A 22,375-nucleotide genomic window follows, 5' to 3' on the forward strand; every position below is an offset into this window, starting at 1 on the left:
CTCCATTTATTTAAAGACTGCTGTTAACTTGTAATTCACAAATCAATTGAAATCTGTTGCATTGTGTTTTTAATATGTGCTGCTTTTATGCAAGTTTATATTAATAAAAAGGAGATAATGAGTCATTTAAAAAATATATGTAATTATTGCAGTTGTTAAATGTTTTTAGAAATAATGCCACTGTAAAGTAACTGGTTAAACACATAGTCAAAGGGAGACATTTAAAATTAAACTTTCATGATTGAGGTAGAGCATGCTATTTTAATAGACTTTTCCAGTTATTTATATTTTGATAATTAGCATTAACTGTTACTGGCCCCATGTCAGCAAATCAAATTAGTTTTTGAAAGGAACATGAAAGTCATAATTAAATTTCCATCATTCAGATAGAAATTGCACACACAAAAAATAAAAATAAACTTTCTATTTTACTTTTATTATTATTATGTACTTCATTCTTTTGGTATCCTTTGTTGAAGAGCATACCTAATTGGGATGTGCACGTGCGTTTCTTGAGCACCATATTGCAGCAGCTGTGTTGGCAGTATTGATAACTTGTCCTTTGTGTAAAATTTGTATGGTAAATTATTTCTATTTTTACAATACAGTAGTGAGTAGAGAAGAGATTGTGGATCATTCTAATTGCTTAGTAACTGGCACTGTGCCACAGAATTGTGTGAGTGTGTATGTGAGCAGAGTGTGTGTGGATGTCAGTGAGCAGAGTATGTGTGCTTTATTCTCCAGGTAATCAAAACATTTCCGATGAGCTGGTGCTTTAGTGCAGTGTTTCTCAACTATGGTCCTCAAGTACCCCTAACAGGCCAGGTTTCATTATAGCTGAATTAATGCACAGGTGAAGTAATCAGCTGATCAGTGGTTACTAACTTGTTCTCACCCATCAGCTGATTATTTCACCTGTGCACTGGTTCAGCTATCATTTAAACCTGCCCTGTTGGGGGTACTTGCAGCCCTCTGTTTATGTGTTTCTCCGGGCTTATCATATCTAGTGCCTCACCAGCCTCTGACCTCACTGCACGTCACTGTTTACAATTGGCTTAATCCAATCAGCACTGCTCAGTTTTGCATTGCAAGTCATTTGTAAAAATTGTACTTACAATGAGACGCGCTAACCAGCAAACTAGCCAGGTGTTCCTCCATATTACAACTAGATAACAAACTCAGTGCACAGAGTAAGCAGCTTATATTGCTTTTTAAAAGCTGAACTAAATTCTTAAATGGTAACAATATCCACCAGATATCACCGCTCTGGCTCCGCTGACTGTCGTCTACTCAGATCTTGCTCTGCAGAGTCGGGTGTGTGTCCTATCAGGTCCAAGATCCGCTGCCTGTGAGAAGAGAAGGGCTGGTGCTCCAGTATGAGCAGCAACACAGGGTCCCGTGACGTTGACATCACTGCCTGACCTTGCGATCGTGGGATCTCAGATTCAAAGGAGGAGACGCACATGGCGCTAGTTAAGCTGCAGCCTGCTACTTGCCGGGGCAGTCTGGGACATTTAAATGGCCGGGACTGGGACCCAAATTCCATGACTGTCCTGGCAAAAACGGGACAGTTGGCAACTATGCAGCATGTGTAACTCATAAGTGTCCAGGAAAACATGGCTGAGGTGGCATCCCTAGGAGGGATGGAACGCTACACTACGGGGAGGGGGGCCTCAGTGACAACCGGTTAGGGGGGAGAGAGTGAGGGAAGACTGATACACTGCAGAAAAACAAAATATATATATATTAAAATAATATTAATATTTAAAAACAAAAAACAAACAACAACTACAAACTAGGTACTGGCAGACAGATGACAGTATCTATGATTGTGAAATCTAGTAAAGGGGAGGATTAATAGGGATGTTTGGGGGTGGATCCCTACACTGTAAAAAGTATAAAAAAAACTTATACTGGCAGACTGTGTGCCAGCACCAAAGATGGTGGTGACCAGTTGGGTGTGAGGGAGGGAACAGGGAAGAGGAGATATCTGGGCTGGACAAGGAGTGGGGGGTGTCATGTGGGGTGCACTTGAATTCTTCAAAGTAGTCTATCTGCAGAGTGGAGCTCCACTCTAGACAGGAAACATGTGACCTCCACTGCAATTTTTTTTTCTATTTCAATAAAACTTTAATGTATCAAACAACCAATATGTACAATCATTCAGAAAACGTTTTTTTTTTAATATATAAACTTTAATGTATCAAACAACCAATAGGCACAATTCTGAAAACGAAATTGCTTTCTTTTGGTTTATGGTGAGTGACATTTATAAGGTTAAGGCAAAGTATAAGCAAATGTAATGATTATTCTAAGTTATAAATAGATCATCTCAGGAAATCACAGGAGTAATTCTTTATCTACTGTTTTACATTAACAATATTGAACTATATAAAGCTCCACTCTACACAACAAAAATGTGACATCCACAACCTCCACAAGGAAGTTCTCTTTAAACAAGAAGAAGGTTTGCTGCTTTCTTTTTTTTTTTTTTTTATTATACCATATTTAACCCCTTAGTGACCTGACAGTTGTACCAATTTTTTAGCGTTAGCGACCAAGGCTGTTTTTACATTGCGGCGGTGTTTGTGTTTATCTGTAATTTCCCTCTTTCTTATTTTTTTTTTTTATACCATATTTAACCCCTTAGTGACCTGACAGTTGTACCAATTTTTTAGCGTTAGCGACCAAGGCTGTTTTTACATTGCTGCGGTGTTTGCATTTAGCTGCAATTTTCCTCTTACGCCTTTACTGTACCCACACATATTATATACCGTTTTTCTCGCCGTAAGATTGACTTTATACAGATACCATTATTTTCATCATATCATATAATTTTTACTAAATATTGTTATAAATTATGATTAAAAATATTAAAAACCACACTTTTTTTTTTTTTACTTTTACCCCCAAAATCTGTTGCGCATCTACGACCCCCAAGAAAACAACATGGCTAAACAGTTTCTTCATTTTGTCCTGAGTTTTGAAATAGCCAATTTTCAATTTTTACGATTAACCTTTTTCTCCTTCAGTGACCTTTTAACCCCAACCCTACACCTAGATCTAACCCTTCCCCTAGATCTACCACTAAGCCTAGGTCTAACCCTAACCCTACATAACTTTTATTTTTATTATTTTTACTATTTAATTTTTTTTCATCTGTTACAACTGCGGTCCTTAAGGAGATAAAGTAAATTCAAAATTTAACTTGCATGATTCAGATAGAACATGTCATTTTAAGACACTTATAAATTCACATCTATTTTTAAATGTGCTTTGTTCTCTTGTTATCCCTTGCTGAAAGAGAATAGGCATATATTCAACACTAGTGGGAGCTAGCTGCTGATTTTTGCCTGCACACATTTGTCTTTTGCGATTAGATGACTATGGCTCCGTTCGGGCAGCGCTCCAAGCAAACTGGGACTCGCTTGTAGCGTTTTCCTCACATTTGCAAGTGAGATGCCTGGCGTTTTTGAGTGCTCTGATGACATAAGTCCCAGCGCTTCCATCGTGCTGGAAAAGCTGTCACTTTTCAGAGCAAGCTCAGACGCTTGGCAACATGGCAGCCTCCACACACGTTTTGCTGTGGAGGCTGCCATGTTTTTATAAGCAGCAGAGGAGGGACAGGTGAGGCGGATAAGTCTGACAGCAGCATTTAGTACAGGGCAAATTGGAGATAGGTTAAGTAACCTATCTCCAATTTGCCCTGTACTAAATGCTGCTGTCATGCTTATCCGGTGTTATGCTGAGAATTGTTTCCCCAGTGTCTCTGGTTTCCCCTGCCTCTCGGCAAACATTGGAACTCTGACCCACCTCCATTCAGCTGCTCTCAGCTCAGCACCTGTAGTATTATTAGCTGAATGGGGCAGGATAAGCTACAGGGGCTGAGCTGAGAACAGCTGAATGAAGGTGGGTCAGAGTTCCGATGTTTGCCGAGAGGCAGGGGAAACCATTCTCGAACAACGGTGTTGTGTAAACAGCTTAAATAAAAATAATCCTCCACTAATAAAGAGAGACACAATTTAAACATTTTTACAGTCAGCTACAAGGGAGCTTATTTAAAAACGTTCGCAAAGTCCATTATTATGCAGCAGATCCCTTTGCGCATGCAATCGTTTTCTCTAAGCTCCCTTGCTTGTGACGTCACCTAGCGCCACGTCATCGCTGGAAGTGAAGCGCCTCAACTAGCTCCTGAGCGCTGCCCGAACGTGGCCTATATGTGTTCATCTTGCTGCCAGTAGTGCAATGTTGTTCCTTCAGCAAAGGATAACAAGAGAACGAAGCAGATTTTATAATGGAAGTAAATTGGAAACTGCATGTTCTTTCTGATTTATAAAAGTCTGTTTTTGACTTGAGTGTCCCTTAAATGATTTTTTATTTATTATGAAAATAACAGTTTTGATTCTGACTATGACTAAGTTTCCTCCCATGTGCTTGACACAGGAGCCAGCAATCATTAAAGATCTGCACATTGCTATACAATGGGTTGTCAAGAATGAGGCACTGTTCTGTGGGCGCATAACCATGCCAAGTTATGGGTCAATGATTGAAGATGACCGCCAGAAGGCCATAAATAACGTGATGTAAAGAGAAGAACCAGAAGCAAGGGAGCCATTCCTCTTTGTATTTCAGCACAGAGAAGATATGGAGTTGTTTTTGCAGGCATGTCTTGACCAACAGGGCCTCCAAGTTAATGCCATGTTCAACAAATGACTGATGGACAAGGAGTGGTGGTGTGTTTCTGTTTAAATTATTGATAATAATAAAAAAATAAGATAATTAACACCACGTCTGAGTCAGTGCTTTAATAACACACTACCACAAGTATGAAGGTACAAGATAATTATAGTTAACAGTATATATATATATAGCAGTAGCCTATTGTTGCTTCTGCTTTCATAGTATCAGGTTAGGGGTATAAGTAACATAAAATGTCCATATATGTCTATCTAAGAAACATGTTAAAGGAAGTTGTGGGTGTTTTTTGCTGTATTACAGACAATCATATGAGTTTCAAAATGCCCTCATGTGTCGGTTACAAGTCACCCACTAACATAATATACCCATCAACACACAGACACATAAAACACACAAAGACATAGAGACACACACACACCCTCACTGAGACATCCAGAGAAAACAGAGAGACATACACTCTCAGAGAGACACCCACAGAAACTGCACATACATACACACACCCTCACAGAGACAACCAAAGAAAACACACAGACATACTCACATACCCTCAGAGAGACATCCACAGAAAACGCAGACATACATACATACACACACCCACCCTCAAAGAGACATCCACATTAAAAAAAAAAAGTCATACACATCCACCCTCACAGAGGCATCAAGAGGAAATACACAAAGACATACATACACACACCCTCACAGGGACACAAATAGAAAAAGCACAACGACATACGCACACACCCTCACAGACATACACAGATAATGCACAAAGACATATACACCCACTCTCACAGAGAGACCAACAAAAACAACAACAACAAAACCGTGTGTGACATGCATGATAAAAAAATTGCAGAAATTAAGAGATCACTTTTTAAACAATCAGATTTGCAAATGTGCAAACAAAAAATTAAACTCTATGAATTCAAAATTGTAGATTAATGTTATCGGTAGATGGTTAGATGAAGAAAAGTACTTTTAAAAGGTTGACATATGTTTGTGTTTTTTCCCCCAAACAAGAGCAACACTTCAATTATGGTGTAAACATGTTCCCATCTTTCAGCTGTACTTATGGATTTTGAAAATGCTGTACTCTATATGGTCTTGGTGGAACCATAAGCCGTGGCACTAGGTCTCATACCATTAGATATGGTTAAATGCATGATTTAGGCTCGTTTGTATGTATTTCAAAATTAAGTCAGCTGTAGTTTAAACTGAACGGTGTTAATTTGACCTGTATCATTTGAAACACTGAGAAATCTAAGTTTGAAAGTATAACTTTTTATGCATATGTAAAAATCATAGATAAAATGCCTCCTTGCATCTGTAAAGTCCTTGCATAAAGGGGCAGTAAACTGAAATGTAGTTAAAATGTATATATTACAAAAAAAAATATCTTTCAAAAGGGCAACTACCATTTGTGTATTAAGGAGGAAACCTTTATGCATGGCTTTAAATATAGAATTTCTACAGCATTGTCAAATAATCATAAATACACTGCTGCAGATTGCTAAAAAAATAAAACAATTGTATGGACCCCTGGCCCCACCATACTACTACCACACTGAAGTTACAATCCAAAATTGCACAAAGAAATAAAAAAAAATTACTATGTAAGTCCTACCTCCTCTGCAAATGAAAGTGCTCTGCCATCTGACTCAGACACACACTCAGACACCCTTCGCTACTGGACCCACATTTTTTCTTTCATGATTCAGATAGAGCATGCAATTTTAAGCAGCTTTATAATTTATTCCTATTATAATTTTTTATTCATTCTCTTGCTATCTTTATTTGAAAAGTTAGGAATGAAAGCTTTGGAGCATGACTATTTTTTTTTCAGTACCCTGGATAGAGCTTGCTAATAGGTGCCTGCATTTAGCCATCCAATAAGCAAGCGTAACCCAGGTTCTCAAACTAACATGGGCCGGCTCAAACGCTTTTATTTCTTCTTTTTCAGATAAATATAGGAAGAGAACGAAGAAAATTTGATAATAGAAGTAAATTAAAAAGCTGCTTAAAATTTCATGCTCTATCTGAATCTAGAATGAAAAAAATTGTGTTTAGTATCCTTTTAAGTGCCAAGTCTGTCTCACTACGCATAGTGGTTTAGGGCACACTCAAAATCCTCTCAAATGCTAATGCTTTACTCATTTTAATAAAATTGACCACACTCAGTAGCACTCTGCTGTAGTACCCTCTGGTGGCTGCCAAAATTGTTTAAAGAAAATAATAGTTATTCTTGCCTCATGGGGCACCCTGGCCCATTTGGCCCCTGACAGCGTTGGTTCAGGCTTAGAACATATATCCACACAGAAATGAGTGTCGCAAATAATTTTAAACCTTTTTAAATACAAGTTACTTTTAAAAAAGGTAAAATATATTCAGTGGCAAGGTTGGCACAAGTTTGTTTGCCATATAAAGCATTGGGTCAGGCTTAGAACTTAAAAATATGAAGTGGTTCATGCCCTGTATATATGCACACAGAAATGAGTGACTCATCGGATTTCAACCCTTTTTAAATACCAGTTTAAATACCAGTTACTTATTCAGAAAAGGTAAAATATATGAAGTGGCCAGGTTGGCACAAAAAATTGCTATAATAAGCATTGGGCACGGCTGAAAATATGTATATTCTATGAAGATGTTCATGCCGAGTATATATCATCACAGAAATAAGTGACCAAAAGGATTTTAACACTTAAAATACCAGTTTTAAGTAAAATACCAGTTACTTATTCAGAAAAGGTAAAATATATGAAGTGGCAAGGTTGGCACCAGATTGTTTGATATAAAAAGCATTGTGACAGGCTGGAAACATGTATATCCTATAGAGAGGCTTATGCCATGTATATAAGCACACATTAATGAGCGTTCCAAAGGATTTTAAAAGTTTTTAAATACCAATTACTTATTTAGAAAAGGTAAAATATATGAAATGGCAAGGTTGCCTGCAATTGTTTTGCTATAAAAAGCGTTGGGCCAGGTTGATAACATGTCTATTCTATAATGGGGTTCATGCCCTGTATATATCCACACATAAATTAGTGGGCCAAATGATTTTAACCCTTTTTAAATACCTTTACTTGATAAGATAAGATAAAATATATGAAGTTGCAAAGTTGGCACCAGATTGTTTGCATTGGGCCATGCTGAAAATATTTGTCTATTCTATGATGAAGTTCATGCCGAGTATTTATCATCACAGAAATGAGTGACCCAAAAGGATTTTAACCCTTTTAAATAACTGTTTATTATTCATAAAAAGGTAAAATATATGAAGTAGCAAGGTTGTCACCAATGTTTTCCATAAAGAGCGTTGGGCAAGTCTGATAACATGTCTGTCCTATGATGGGGTTCATGCCGTGTATATATCCACAAATAAATAAGTGGCTCAAAGGATTTTAACTCTTTTTAAAATAACAGTTACTTTTTGAAAACATAACCAAATTTGTTCCACATTTGCTATCTGTTTATTGCAATACTAGTGTTAAAGTCCGTGTAGACGGTCAAAAATGTGTCCAACTTACTAACCACTCCCTTATTTACCCACCTCTCCCTCCAAGAACCTTTGCCTACCATCTGACCCCCCCATCCACTCAGATCTCCTCTCTCTTATCCCTCCTCCCTCCTTCACCCTCCCTGCCACTTTCAACATCTAATTTTCTGCAGCGCAGAGGTACCACCCGCTCCCGTCTATATCTATCACCAATCCCTCTATCTCTATCACTATCCATAAATCCCTCTATCCCTCTATTGCTGTGTCCATCTATCCCTATCCATCTATCCCTCTATCTCTATTCCTCTATCTCTATCCCTATCTCCCTATACCTATATCCATTTATCTCTATCCATCTATCACTATTCTTCTATCCCTATCTTAACATATTTTTTTTATGCAGCGCAGTGGTCCCAGCCTCTCCAGCCCCTCCAGCGATGGGGCTCCCACCTGCCTCCCTCCTTACCCTCCCACGCCACCGATTAGCACCACCGCTGCACAATACAGAAAGGGCACAGATTGCAGAAATGCCTCAATATTGAGGCATAGTGCATTAACATTTTCTAAGCAACCGTTGCAGAGAGGGCCAGTGATGGTGCCGATCGTTGGTGGCATGCGAAGGATAGGAGGGAGGCAGGTGGGTGGCCCATCACTGGAGGTAGGAGGAAGAAGGCGGTAGGGTGTGTGAGAGGGGCAGGAGCGGGTGGGAACGCTTATACTACGGAAAAAGTTGGAAGCTGGAAGGAGGGAGAGGGGGATAATAGATTAGTAAAATAAACTGGGAGAGGGTAGAGTGGTAGGGGAATGAGGGTGGGCAAATACACTACAGATTTTATTTAATATATCTACTGTATATAAAAAAAAATAAAAGCAAATAAATATTAGCTACTGGCAGACAGCTGAAAGTACATAACATGTACGCTAAAAGGTAGAAGGGGGGGGGGTTAGAGAGCTGTTGGGGGGGGGGGGGGTCTGAACAAAGGAGATCCCAGAGAAGCATTTACAACCATTTGTGCTATAATTGCACAAGCTGTTTGTTCAGTGATAAACCCAAAATTTGTGAAAAAGTAAAACATTTTTTTTATTTGATCGCATTTGGCGGTGAAATGGTAGCATGAAATATACCAAAATGGGCCTATATCAATACTTTGGGTTGTCTACTACACTAAAGTGAAAATTAAACGTACAAGCTCCCTACAAGCTAATGAATTAACACCTTCACTGCTGGGCATAATACAAGTGTGGTGCGCAGCAGAATTTAGCGGCCTTCTAATTACCAAAAAGCAATCTCAAAGCCATAAATGTCTGCTATTTCTGAACAAAGGGGATCCCAGAGAAGCATTTACAACCATTTGTGCCATAATTGCATAAGCTGTTTGTAAATAATTTCTGTGAGAAACCTAAAGTTTGTGAAAAAGTGAACATTTTTTTTGTATTTTATGCATTTGGCGGTGAAATGAAATATACCAAGATGGGCCTAGATCAATACTTTGGGTTGTCTACTACACTACATTTAAGCTAAAATTAACTCTACAAGCTCCCTACATGCTCCCTAATTAACCCCTTCACTGCTGGGCATAAAACACATGTGGTGCGCAGTGGCATTTAGCAGCCTTCTAATTACCAAAAAGCAACGCCAAAGCCATATAAGTCTGCTATTTCTGAACAAAGGGGATCCCAAAGAAGCATTTAAAACCATTTATGCCATAATTGAATAAGTTGTTTGTAAATAATTTCTGTGAGAAAAATAAATTTTGTGAAAAAATAAACATTTTTTTTTATTTGATCGCATTTGGCGGTGAAATGGTGGCATGAAATATACCTAAATGGGCCTAGATCAATACTTTGGGGTGTCTTCTAAAAAATATATATATACATGTCAAGGGATATTCAGAGATTCCTGAAAGATATCAGTGTCCCAATGTAACTAGCGCTAATTTTGAAAAAAAAAAAATGGTTTGGAAATAGCAAAGTGCTACTTGTATTTATGGCCCTATAACTTACAAAAAAAAGCAAAGAACATGTAAACATTGGGTATTTCTAAACTCAGGACAAAATTTAGAAACTATTTAGCATGGGTGTTTTTTGGTGGTTGTAGATATGTAACAGATTTTGGGGGTCAAAGTAAGAAAAAGTGTGTTTTTTTCATTTTTTCCTCATATTTTATATATTTTTTTATAGTAAATTATAAGATATGATGAAAATAATGGTATCTTTAGAAAGTCCATTTAGTGGCGAGAAAAACGGTATATAATATGTGTGGGTACAGTAAATGAGTAAGAGGAAAATATAGCCCTGGTCCTTAAAGGGACATGAAACCCAAATTTTTTATTTCATGATTTAGAAAGAGCATGCAATTTTAAACAACTTTCTAATTTACTTGTATTATCTAATTTGCTTCACTTTCTTGGTATACTTTGCTGAAAAGCATATCTAGATAGGCTCAGTAGCTGCTGATTGGTTGCTGCAGATTGATGCCTCCTGTTATTGGCTCACCCATGTGCATTGCTATTTCTTCAACAAAGGATATCTGAAGAATGAAGCAAATTAGATAATAAAAGTAAATAGGAGTGTTGTTTAAAATTGTATTCTCTACTTGAATCCTGAAATAAAATTGTTGGGTTTAGTGTCCCTTTAAGGGTAAGAAAATGTAACAATGGTCTGGTCACTAAGGGGTTAATGTTCATTCACAGTGGTTACCTTATAAATCACAATCTGCATAAAACACTGTGAATGAACATTAAGAAGAACAAGAAAGCTACAAAATGTTTCGTTTTCATAATCATTGTCACAGTCTATAGCTTGTTTGTTACATTAAAGTTGATTAAAAAAAAAAAAAAAAAGCTTTGAGTGGAGGTCACATGCTTCCTGTCTAGAGTGGAGCTCCACTCTGCAGTTGGACCCTTCTCGAATTCTTTGGTTCTCGTTTTCCTATTGCGCATGCGCTTTGTAAATCGTAAGAGACGACCTTTCTGATGCTGAGATAAATATTTGATTAGTAGTAAAAAAAAAAAAAAACTTTCGTAAACGCTAATGCGCATGTCCAAAAGAAGTTACTAGCGTAGCCTTTTCTGACGGGTAGCTTATTCTGACAGGTCACCGGTGTTCGGCCTCCTGTCTGTAGATGGCGCGCTTCCTCGTTTGGCTTCCGGCAACTCGCATCTATACCTCCCATACGCATGCGCTTGTCTGTCCTGTCCTCTGTCAGCTGAAAGATGGCGGCCTCTGTGTGTAGAGCCGGGAGCGCGGTTGGCAAAGCTTTCCTTGGAACTCGTTCGGTGAGTGCTGTGGGAGGTTTGGCTACGTGGGCAGTTACAGGGAATGGTACTGAGGAATTATCGGGTCATTGTGAAGGTTGGGTAACAGAAGGCCTATGGGTGAGGAAGGTCACCGGGTCACTGAGAGCCACAACCTGGCAGGACAGATAGGGGACAGCCAGAACTCATCTAGCAACTGCTGGCCAGTGCTTGGGGGCAGACAGGACTCGTATAGCCACTGACAGCCAGTGCTTGGGGGCAGACAGGACTCGTATAGCCACTGACAGCCAGTGCTTGGGGGCAGACAGGACTCGTATAGCTACTGACAGCCTGTGCTTGGGGGCAGTCAGGACTCGTATAGCTACTGACAGCCAGTGCTTGGGGGCAGACAGGACTCCTATAGCCACTGACAGCCTGGGCTTGGAGGCAGACAGGACTCGTATAGCCACCGACAGCCTGGGCTTGGGGGACAGACAGGACTTGTATAGCTACTGACAGCCTGTGCTTGGGGCAGACAGGACTCATAGTCACTGACAGCCTGTGCTTGGGGGCAGACAGGACTCGTATAGCTACTGACAGCCAGTGCTTGGGGGCAGACAGGACTCCTATAGCCACTGACAGCCTGTGCTTGGAGGCAGACAGGACTCGTATAGCCACTGACAGCCTGGGCTTGGAGGCAGACAGGACTCGTATAGCCACTGACAGCCTGGGCTTGGAGGCAGACAGGACTCGTATAGCCACTGACAGCCTGGGCTTGGAGGCAGACAGGACTCGTATAGCCACTGACAGCCTGGGCTTGGAGGCAGGCAGGACTCGTATAGCTACTGACAGCCTGTGCTTGGGGCAGACAGGACTCATAGTCACTGACAGCCAGTGCTTGGGGGCAGACAGGACTCGTATAGCTACTGACAGCCAGTTCTTGGGGGCAGACAGGACTCGTATAGCCACTGACAGCCTGTGCTTGGGGGCAGGCAGGACTCGTATAGCTACTGACAGCCTGGGCTTTGGGGCAGACAGGACTCGTATAGCCACTGACAGCCTGTGCTTGGGGGCAGACAGGACTCGTATAGCCACTGACAGCCTGTGCTTGGGGCAGACAGGACTCATATAGCCACTGACAGCCTGGGCTTTGGGACAGACAGGACTCGTATAGCCACTGACAGCCTGTGCTTGGGGGCAGACAGGACTCGTATAGCTACTGACAGCCTGTGCTTGGGGGCAGACAGGACTCGTATAGCCACTGACAGCCTGTGCTTGGGGGCAGACAGGACTCGTTTAGCCACTGACAGCCTGTGCTTGGGGGCAGACAGGACTCGTTTAGCCACTGACAGCCTGTGCTTGGGGGCAGACAGGACTCGTTTAGCCACTGACAGCCTGTGCTTGGGGGCAGACAGGACTCGTTTAGCCACTGACAGGCTGTGCTTGGGGGCAGACAGGACTCGTTTAGCCACTGACAGCCTGTGCTTGGGGGCAGACAGGACTCGTTTAGCCACTGACAGCCTGTGCTTGGGGGCAGACAGGACTCGTTTAGCCACTGACAGCCTGTGCTTGGGGGCAGACAGGACTCGTTTAGCCACTGACAGCCTGTGCTTGGGGGCAGACAGGACTCGTTTAGCCACTGACAGCCTGTGCTTGGGGGCAGACAGGACTCGTTTAGCCACTGACAGCCTGTGCTTGGGGGCAGACAGGACTCGTTTAGCCACTGACACAAAGGTATCAAATGGTCAAGATGTCAATCATTCAAAACAAAATAACTTTATTAAATAACCATAATGAACCAGACATAGATGCATACATTTGCACACACACACAAGTTAAAAGTAGCTTAAACAAGAACATACACAAACAAAAGTCTCATAATCAGAAAGGTTAATGAACACACCAAGTGATTAGGTAACCCGGGTATTTGGGATAATCCAAACATTGGACAAAAAACTCAAATGCAGATCACTTCTCTGTTTCTGAAGACTTTATCACATAAGCCGGCTCCAAGTTGCAAAAAACCTTTCAAATTCACAGTACTGTGTGTGCGCACTGAGTGTGTGTTACAAATCTTACCAAACAACAGCGGAGGAAAACACTGGAGTACCCTTTCGGGTGCCGTGTCAGTCCACAGGAGCCTTGTCTCTTGCAGTATACCTGTCCTCTTGTGAGTCACTTGCGGTAACTGTTACTTCTGACTCTGCTCCCTCCTCAACCACAGCGATGTCCAGTGACATCACCAGTGTCTCCGTCTCTTGTGCCGCTTATGCTGTTGAATTGCAATATATCCATAGAACTTCCCAGGGTCTGATACGGAACCTTTCTTTTAACCTGTGCTCTCTCTTTCTCCCCCAACTACAGAAGTAGGTATATGAAACACAAAAATGAGAGGAGCACCAGGCAGATCCAGCGATTAAAAGTAACTTATTTTCAACTTCAGAAGCTTCCATTAAAATACTTCAAACGTACTTTACAACAACATCATAGTAGCTGATAAAGTTAATTCACCTGTCACTAGTGTTTCTTAAGCAATAATTAAAGGGACACTAAACTCAAAAAAATTCTTTCATGATTCAGGTAAAATTACAATTTTAAACAACATTCCAATTTACTTCTAGTATCTAATTTGCTTCATTCTCTTGATATCCATTGCTGAAAAGCATATCTAGATAGGCTCAGTAGCTGCTGATTGGTGGCTGTACATAGATCCCTTGTGTGATTGGCTCACCCATGTGCATTGCTATTTATTCAACAAAGTATATCTAAAGAATGAAGTAAATTAGATAATAGAAGTTAATTGTAATGTTGTTTAAAATTGTATTTTCTACCTGAATCATGAAGAAAAAAAATGTGGGATTAGTGTCCCTTTAAAAGTTTCCAATTAGTCATGATATGTGAAGTTGCTACATTTACATAAACCAATATTTTTGTACTCAAGTTTTTGAATAGTGTCACATTTTGATACAAAAATTGTTTTTCCTTTTTAGACACTATCTTCACATTTTCTGATTACCATATTCAACTCTATCACTCAGACCTTATAACACACATCCTACTTGAGATTAAACCTACTCCATCACAAAATATATTCCATATATATGTCAAATTTAGTACATGAAACGAACGTTTATTGAAACACAACAGCATCAAACATTATATTAAACTTAATAATATTTGGAATTGGCTTTAATGTGTTCAAAATTAGCAGTTTAATGGACTAATACATGCCTTCTTACACTGAATAACACAATAAGCACAAAGGGAGCAAAACGAAGCCAAAAATAATTGAAACACATGATTAAATACAATCAATGTGTATAGTTTCTTTATGCTAAGACTATCGCCGAAACGCGTAAGCTTGAAACGCTGTTCTGTGTATGATGTTGTTGTAAAGTACGTTTGAAAAGTAGCTTAAACCAAGGATAATGGCTCAACAGTGAATGCTAACTAATCCCCAGCAATGTGAAGGTTAATTAGAGCAAATACAGACCACTATTATATGGTTAAAGTTCCTTCTGTAGCGGGAACTTAATTACTTACACTGACTTATGATGTAAGATGAATAAGTATTCAGCGTAAAACAAATAGCATTACAAGCACATACTGGCAAGCGGTCTAAAACGAACTATGCCCACTGTAAAAAAAAAAAAAAAAAAAAGTGCCCCTAGGGCATAAACCAGTGCTTGACAAATATGTTCAAAATCTAGGCGCCCTATTTTCCTCCAATTTTTCCTGTATTTTTCCGCTGCCCCAGAAATGCTGGCATTCATTGGCAGATATACATAAGCACCTGCAGTGATCCAGCAGTCACTGTGCAGAATGTTGCATGCCATCATTTCTAGGACAGTGGGAAAAACCACTGGAAAATTGGAGGAAAACAGTGCAAATCAAATAATGAAAGTAAATTGCAAATTTAAAAAAAAAAAAAAAAATCACCATTGTGTGTTTAAAAAACAAACTTTGCAATGTACTTTCATTATTTGATTTGCCCAATTTTTCTGTGTTTTTTTTTTCCACTGCCCCAGAAATGATGAAATGCATTGGCAGATATGCATGAGCCCCTGCAGTGATGCAGCATAATTTCAAGGGCAGTGGGAAAAAAACACAGTAAAATTGGGAAGAATAAAGGGAAAATCAAAAAATGAAAATATAATGCAAAGTTTGTTTTTTAAAACACACAATTGTAAATGTTTTTTTTTTATTTTTTTTAAACAAACTTTGCATTGTACTTTCATTTTTTTGATTTTCACTATGGGGCCACTTATGTGTGAGCAAACATGATCCGATATTGCGGATCATGTCCGCTGCACATCGATAAATGCTGACAGCATACGCTCTCTGCATTTATCATTGCACCAGCAGTTCTTGTGAACTGCTGGTGCAATACCACCCCCTGCAGATTTACGGACAATCGACCGCTAGCAGCGGGTGTCAATCAACCCGATCGGGTTGATTTCCGGCGATGTCAGTCCGCTACCTCAGAGCAGGTGGACAGGTTACTGCTTCATAACTTGTGTTTTCTGGCAAAGTTTTTTTTTTTTTTTTTTAAAAAAAACAATAAAAAAAACCTGCAACGTGTTATTTGATTTGCCTTATTTTCCTCCAATTTTCCTGTCTCCCCCCCCCCCCACTGCCTTAGAAATGCTGGAATGCATATGCAGATATACATGTGCTCCTGTATTGATGCAGCAATCACTGTGTAGAATGTTGAGTTCCATCATTTGGTAGCGAAAAATCACAGGAAAATTGGAGGAAAATAAGGCAAAGCAAATTATGAAAAGTGTGCAAGAGCAGGGCATAGACCAACATTTTACTGCCCATGATATCCATGTGCAAGAATGGTGTAAGGTCAGGTATTGGAATTAGTATGGCAGCTCTGACATTTGTTTACAGGTGACATTGTTTTGAACATATCACAGCTTCTATATAACTCTGGGGTTGTAAATCAGAGCAATGTTACATTGCCTGTGCCAGTTTAGCAATCCTGTACACACATTGTGTGAAACCTTGGGATCGTCTGTTAGAGATGCTCACAACTATTTCATACCCTTACCTGGGGAAGTTGTGATGGTTGCAGGGGCCCTTACTGGTAATTGTGTTCTCACGCTGACTCGATGTCCCACGCTCACTCCTCTTCTAATTTCTTAGACCTTGAACTAGACAGTGAGCTAGACAGTGCTAGCTCATGTGTGCCATATATAGATAACATTGTGCTCATTCATGTGGCGTTACCTAGGAGTCAGCACTGATTGGCAAAAATGCAAATCTGTTAAAAGATCTTAAATAAGGGGGCAGTCTGCAGAGGCTTAGACACAAGGTAATCACAGAGGTAAAAAGTATATTAATATAACTGAGATAAGGAGCAGTCTGCAGAGGCTTAGACACAAGGTAATCACAGAGGTAAAAAGTATATTAATATAACTGAGATAAGGAGCAGTCTGCAGAGGCTTAGATACAGGGTAATCACAGAGGTAAAAAGTATATTAATATAACTGAGATAAGGGGCAGTCTGCAGAGCCTTAGATACAAGGTAATCACTGAGGTAAAAAGTATATTAATATAACATTGTTGGTTTTGCAAAACTAGGGAATGGGTAATAAAGGAATTATCTATCTTTAAACAATACAAATTCTGGTGTAGACTGCCTAAAAAAAGGGACACACAGATTTTATAAAAAAAAAAAAAGTATTGTGCACCTGACAAAGCACTATTTAAATATGCTAAAAAGAATAGGTTACAGCTGGTTGTTTTGATTTTGACACTAACTGTAACATTTGTACAAGTGGTCCGTGGCACAGAATCTCACTGGCTGATACAGATAAATGTGAGTTCTGTTGGTGAACACTGACATGCCTCAACGGAATAAAACATTACTTATTTTTATTTATTTTAAGCACAGGTACATTTCTCAAACAATCTGTAATCCATTTTATAATGCAACAACATAAAATCTTAAAGGGATAGTCTAGTCAAAATGAAACTTTCATGATTCAGGTAGAGCAGCAATTTTAAGCAACTTTCTAATTTACTCTTATTATCAATTTTTTTTGTTAATTTCCTTTCTTTGAATGTAAGCTTAGGAGCGGGCCCATTTTTGGCTCAACACCTGGGTAGCGCTTGCTGATTGTTGGCTACATTTAGATACCATTCAGAAAGTGCTACCCAGGTGCTGAACCAAAAATGGGCAAGCTCCTAAGCTTACATTCTTGATTTTTCAAATAAAGATAGCAAAAGAACGAAGAAAGTTTAATTTTGATTAGACTATTCCTTTTAACTAGTTTATGGGGACATGGAAGTACTTTGTATATTAAAGAGCACTATTTTAAAATGTTAAAACCATTTTTTTTTGCATGAAAAGGATAAGCTAAAGTTGTTGTTTTTGTGTGTAATTTCTATTCTTCATATGTCTTTTATTACTGCTATTGCCAATATTGATCACTAAATACTAGAAATAACCCCCCCCCCCCCAAAAAAAAAACATACAGGTAAAGCTATTTAAACTAAGGGATGGAAAGGTCAAAACTGAAATGTGTTTGGGTATATTGCAATTTTAAATAGAAGCATTTTTGCAATAAATTTCCATTACCAAAAATGCTTCTAGTAAAAGTTATTACAAGCAACATACGCACATATGCTGTGAGTGCTTGTGCACTTTCTCATCAGCAACAGCAGTGGCTTATATGACACAAATTAAGTCTTCACAGAACAATACACACCAGCGCCCTGAGTTTGAATTCTAATGCACAGGCACTCAAGCATGTGTATTGCTAGAATAGACGTAAATTGCAAACATTCTTCTATTTAAAATTGAAATGCACCAATGCACATTTCACTTTTTTACCTTTCAATCATTTTAATAAATCTAAAATGTAGTGTGATCATTCAGATTGTGTGATAAAGCCTCTTATGGTATCATCTGCTATATAAGGTTACCGTTATTTTTACATATAAGGAATTTAAAAAGACATGAAACACAATTTCCCCCCCCCCCATGATTCAGAAAGAGCATGCAGTATAAATAACGTTCCAATTCATTTCTATTTAACTTCTTTTTGTATCCTTTGTTAAAAGTATACCTAGATAGGCTTAGAACCTGCTGATAGGTAACTGCACATATACGCCTCTTGTCATTGGCTTTCAGATAGCTCCCAGTAGTGCATTACTGCTCCTTAAACAAAAGATACTAAACAAATGAAGCCAATTAGATAATAGAAGTAAATTGGAAAGTTAATTAAAATTGTATGTTCTATCTGAATCATGAAAGAAACAATTAGGGTTTTATGTCCCTTTCAGCCAGTTGTAGATTTAAAAAAGAAAGAGTTGGAGGTTTTGTGTTTCCTGCCAGGACTCGTCCATTTGTAAACAAACAAGTAAAAATTTAAATAATGCGATCGCATGATCTCAATGATGACACCAGGCACACCCCCAGCCCACAATGCCAACGGTTATGATGTTCTATGCCGCTCTCACTGCGCTAAAGCCCAGCGCAGTAAGGACGGCTTAGAACGTCCTAATGGCAGGAAGGAGTAAAGCTCATCAAATGTGTTTACCATACACATAATAAAACTAATCTGGAGATATAAAAGTAGTTTTCTTTAGTTTTTTTTTTTTTTTTTTTTGGTATTATCTAACAGTTTTCATCTATGTGATCTAATTAATTAGTTTTCATTGTTCTTGCACATTTCCTATTTTATGGGCCGCTTTTATGCATGTGTGTACGCATCTATAATATTTCTTTCCATTTTCTTATTTATTGCTAATTCATTTTCACAGCCAGCTTTGCTAAGTCTGAAGAGGAATCAGAGTGCTGTATCCTATGCACAAGCCCTGCAAAACATTCCCGAGACTCAGCTATCTACTCTGGATAATGGGCTCCGTGTAGCTTCAGAAGATTATGGTCAGGCCACCTGCACTGTAAGTAGTCAGTACTTGAGTGTCCCACACCATCCTGTGCTTTTTGCTTCTCTTCTGTTTAAAATGTAATTCAATGTGTTCAATCAGGGTAAATAAAATAGGATCTTGATTTACAATTTAAGGAGAATTAAAAAGTTATTTTTACAGGTAGTTATTATAAGAACTTGAAACACATTTTAATCCCTCGTCTTCTTGCAATCTTTAACTACATAGATCAGGGCAATACTTTATCCTCCTCCATGTTGGAAGCCACTGTGACAGTGATCCTTAAACCAAATAAGGACCCGACCATTATATCCAACTACAGGCCTATATCTCTTCTAGATCTAAAAATGTACTCTAAGGTATTAGCTAATAGGTTAAATAATTCTCTCCCACTACTTATACACCCAGACCAAGTGGGTTTTGTGCCACGGAGAGAGGCGAAGGATAATACGGTAAAAGTTCTCCACCTTCTCCAATACGCTAAAGTACAAAATCTCCCTTTTTGTTTTACTTTCAACTGATGCAGAAAAAGCCTTTGACAGATTAGACTGGACTTTCCTTAAACTGACTTTGAGAAAATTTAGCATACCGGACAGTTTTATACATCAAATCTTGGCACTATATTCACCCCCCACAGCCAGAATAAAAGCAAACGGAATTCTATCTACCCCTTTCCAAATTTTGAATGGAACCCGACAGGGCTGTCCTTTGTCACCCCTTTTATTTGTGTAATCAATAGAGGTTTCATCGACAGTGCTTCGACACGACCCTAATGTACAGGGACTTAGATTAAATGACTCCCATTACAAGCTAGCTCTCTACGCGGATGACTTATCACTTACGCTGACTTCCCCTAGATCATCTCTCTCCGCTGCGCAGGCAGTGCTCACGGAATATGGGAAAGTATCTAATTACTCTCAGTCTAAACAAATCCGAAATCCTCCCACTTAATCTTCCGGAAGGAGAGACACTATACCTACAACAACAGACTCCATATTTATTCCAGAAAAGGTCCTTGAAATATTTAAGGAATACACATATCTGCATGCCCTCAGCTATTAGTAGAACTCAATTACAACTCCCTCTTACACACCCTAACAAGAGAAACCTCTGTGTTGTTAAATAAACATATCTCTTGGATAGGACGAATTAGCGTAGTTAAGATGACCCTACTCTCCAAGTTTCTTTGTGTTCCAGACCCTCCCCATCCCACTCCCAGACCCATACATTACTAAACTACAAAATATGATTAATGCATATATCTGGAAAAAGAAACCACCTCGTATAGCTAGAACTACATTGTACCTCTCAAAACAGAATGGTGCCTTGGGGGTCCCCAGATATGGCTAAGTACAGGGCCTCTATTTTTACGCAAAATTCTTGAATAGTGCACCTATACAGTAGAGGACCATAGATTATGGATAAACCTTGAACATGCCATCACAGGGACACTTCAGTTGAGTGCACTGTGCTGGCAATCACCATCCAATTACCCCAACGCTATCAAAGATTATCCAATGATCAAAGAAACATTGGGGATATGGAATAGCTTAAAGTGATGGTAAACTCTCCCCTTTTTAAAATCAGATCTGGAATGTAAGCGCTATTTTAGATGGCGTTTTATTCATCATGTGCAATGAAGATGCGCTATAACTTAGTTATTAATATAGATATGAAATTCAAATACCCCACGTTACACCACCCACTTCAAAAGTCAATTTTCCTGTCAGCTAAATGATTGAATTACTCTCCAATCAATGCTCTAGCTACAACAAAAGTGCCATATGGGGAGAGCGCTGATTGGACAACAATTCAATCTGTTAGCTCACAGAAAATTTTACTTTTGAAGTGGGCGAAGGAGCATGCAGTATTTGAATTTCATATCTATATTAAAAAGCATATTATACTGCATCTTCATTACAGCTAATAAATTAAACTCCATCTAAAATAGCGCTTACATTCCAGATCTGATTTTAAAAAGGGGAGAGTTTACCATCACTTTAATACGAAAGTACCCTCATCTGTCCTTGACCCCCTCTCCGATGACAACCATCTTATCAAACCCAGACTTCTCGATAGGACTTCCATTGACACCTGCAACACAGACTAACCTTCAAAACCTACTACCTCTTTACACTGTAATAGGAGACCAATTACTCCCCACACATCACTTTACATCTCAAGACATCCCTCAGTTCTCACAATGGCTTAGATATCTACAACTAAAACACTTCTTTGATACCCATAAACATAAAGATTTGATTACTAGGGACCGTACACCGTTTGAAAGACTATGCAGTTAAGATTCTCCACCACCACATGTTATATCAACTCTTTACTCTTTGCTGCTTACACCACCCACGATCATGCAAACCACCACAATTGCCTCATGGCATAAGGAATTACCATACACACTTGATGGAGAATGGATTAACATATTTCATAAAACAAGTAAAGCTGCCCACTCGGCCTCACTTCAGGAAACTAACTATAAGTTTTTACTTAGATGGTACCTCACACCACAGCGCTTGAAATATATTTTTCCACAAGCTTCTGATAGATGCTGGCGTAAATGTACAGAGAAAGGAACACCATATCACTTATAGCGGAGGTGTCCAAAGGTGGAAAGGTTTTGGCAAGACATACACAACACTATACAGGAAATATTGGGGTTCGAACTTAATTTGGACCCCCTGATCTATCTATTTAATGCCGCACCCAAACTACCCTCTAGAGTCTAGACAATATGCTGCCCTTTTACAAATATCTATATGTTGTGCCAAACAAATAGTTCCAAGACTTTGGAAGTCTGAATCTGCCCCAACCCTAAATATGTGGATCACCCAGATGAACACTAATTATAAAATTGGAAAGGTATTTCTATTATATAATTGACAAGTTAGACTTTTATGCTGACATGTTGTTTTATTGGGAAACATATTATCTCGGTAAGGTTGATAAAAAAGAAAAGGATCAAAATAGACACCAAAAATCCACCACCCACCCTGATAAGAGCAGATAGGATGGATGACCCTGTAGT

The 22,375-nt window shown here is 39.1% G+C and overlaps 1 protein-coding gene and 1 long non-coding RNA gene across 2 annotated transcripts in view; both read left to right on the forward strand.

Moving 5' to 3' along the window:
- Window positions 1-2,193: 2,193 nt before the first annotated feature.
- LOC128635845 (uncharacterized) lies at window positions 2,194-4,788 on the forward strand. The gene is made up of 2 exons (XR_008398597.1): window positions 2,194-2,258; window positions 4,444-4,788. It is a non-coding gene; the product is annotated as an uncharacterized LOC128635845 (long non-coding RNA).
- Window positions 4,789-11,323: 6,535 nt separating this feature from the next.
- Window positions 11,324-22,375, forward strand: part of LOC128666246 (cytochrome b-c1 complex subunit 1, mitochondrial) — a 41,859-nt gene continuing 30,807 nt past the window's right edge. The window contains exons 1-2 of the mRNA XM_053720722.1: window positions 11,324-11,475; window positions 19,210-19,350. Coding sequence (XP_053576697.1) covers window positions 11,413-11,475; window positions 19,210-19,350 — 204 coding nt within the window. The 5' untranslated portion in view covers window positions 11,324-11,412. The remainder of the gene's footprint in view (window positions 11,476-19,209; window positions 19,351-22,375) is intronic.

Source organism: Bombina bombina, chromosome 7 (genome assembly GCF_027579735.1).
Source record: "Bombina bombina isolate aBomBom1 chromosome 7, aBomBom1.pri, whole genome shotgun sequence".
NCBI lineage: Eukaryota > Metazoa > Chordata > Amphibia > Anura > Bombinatoridae > Bombina > Bombina bombina.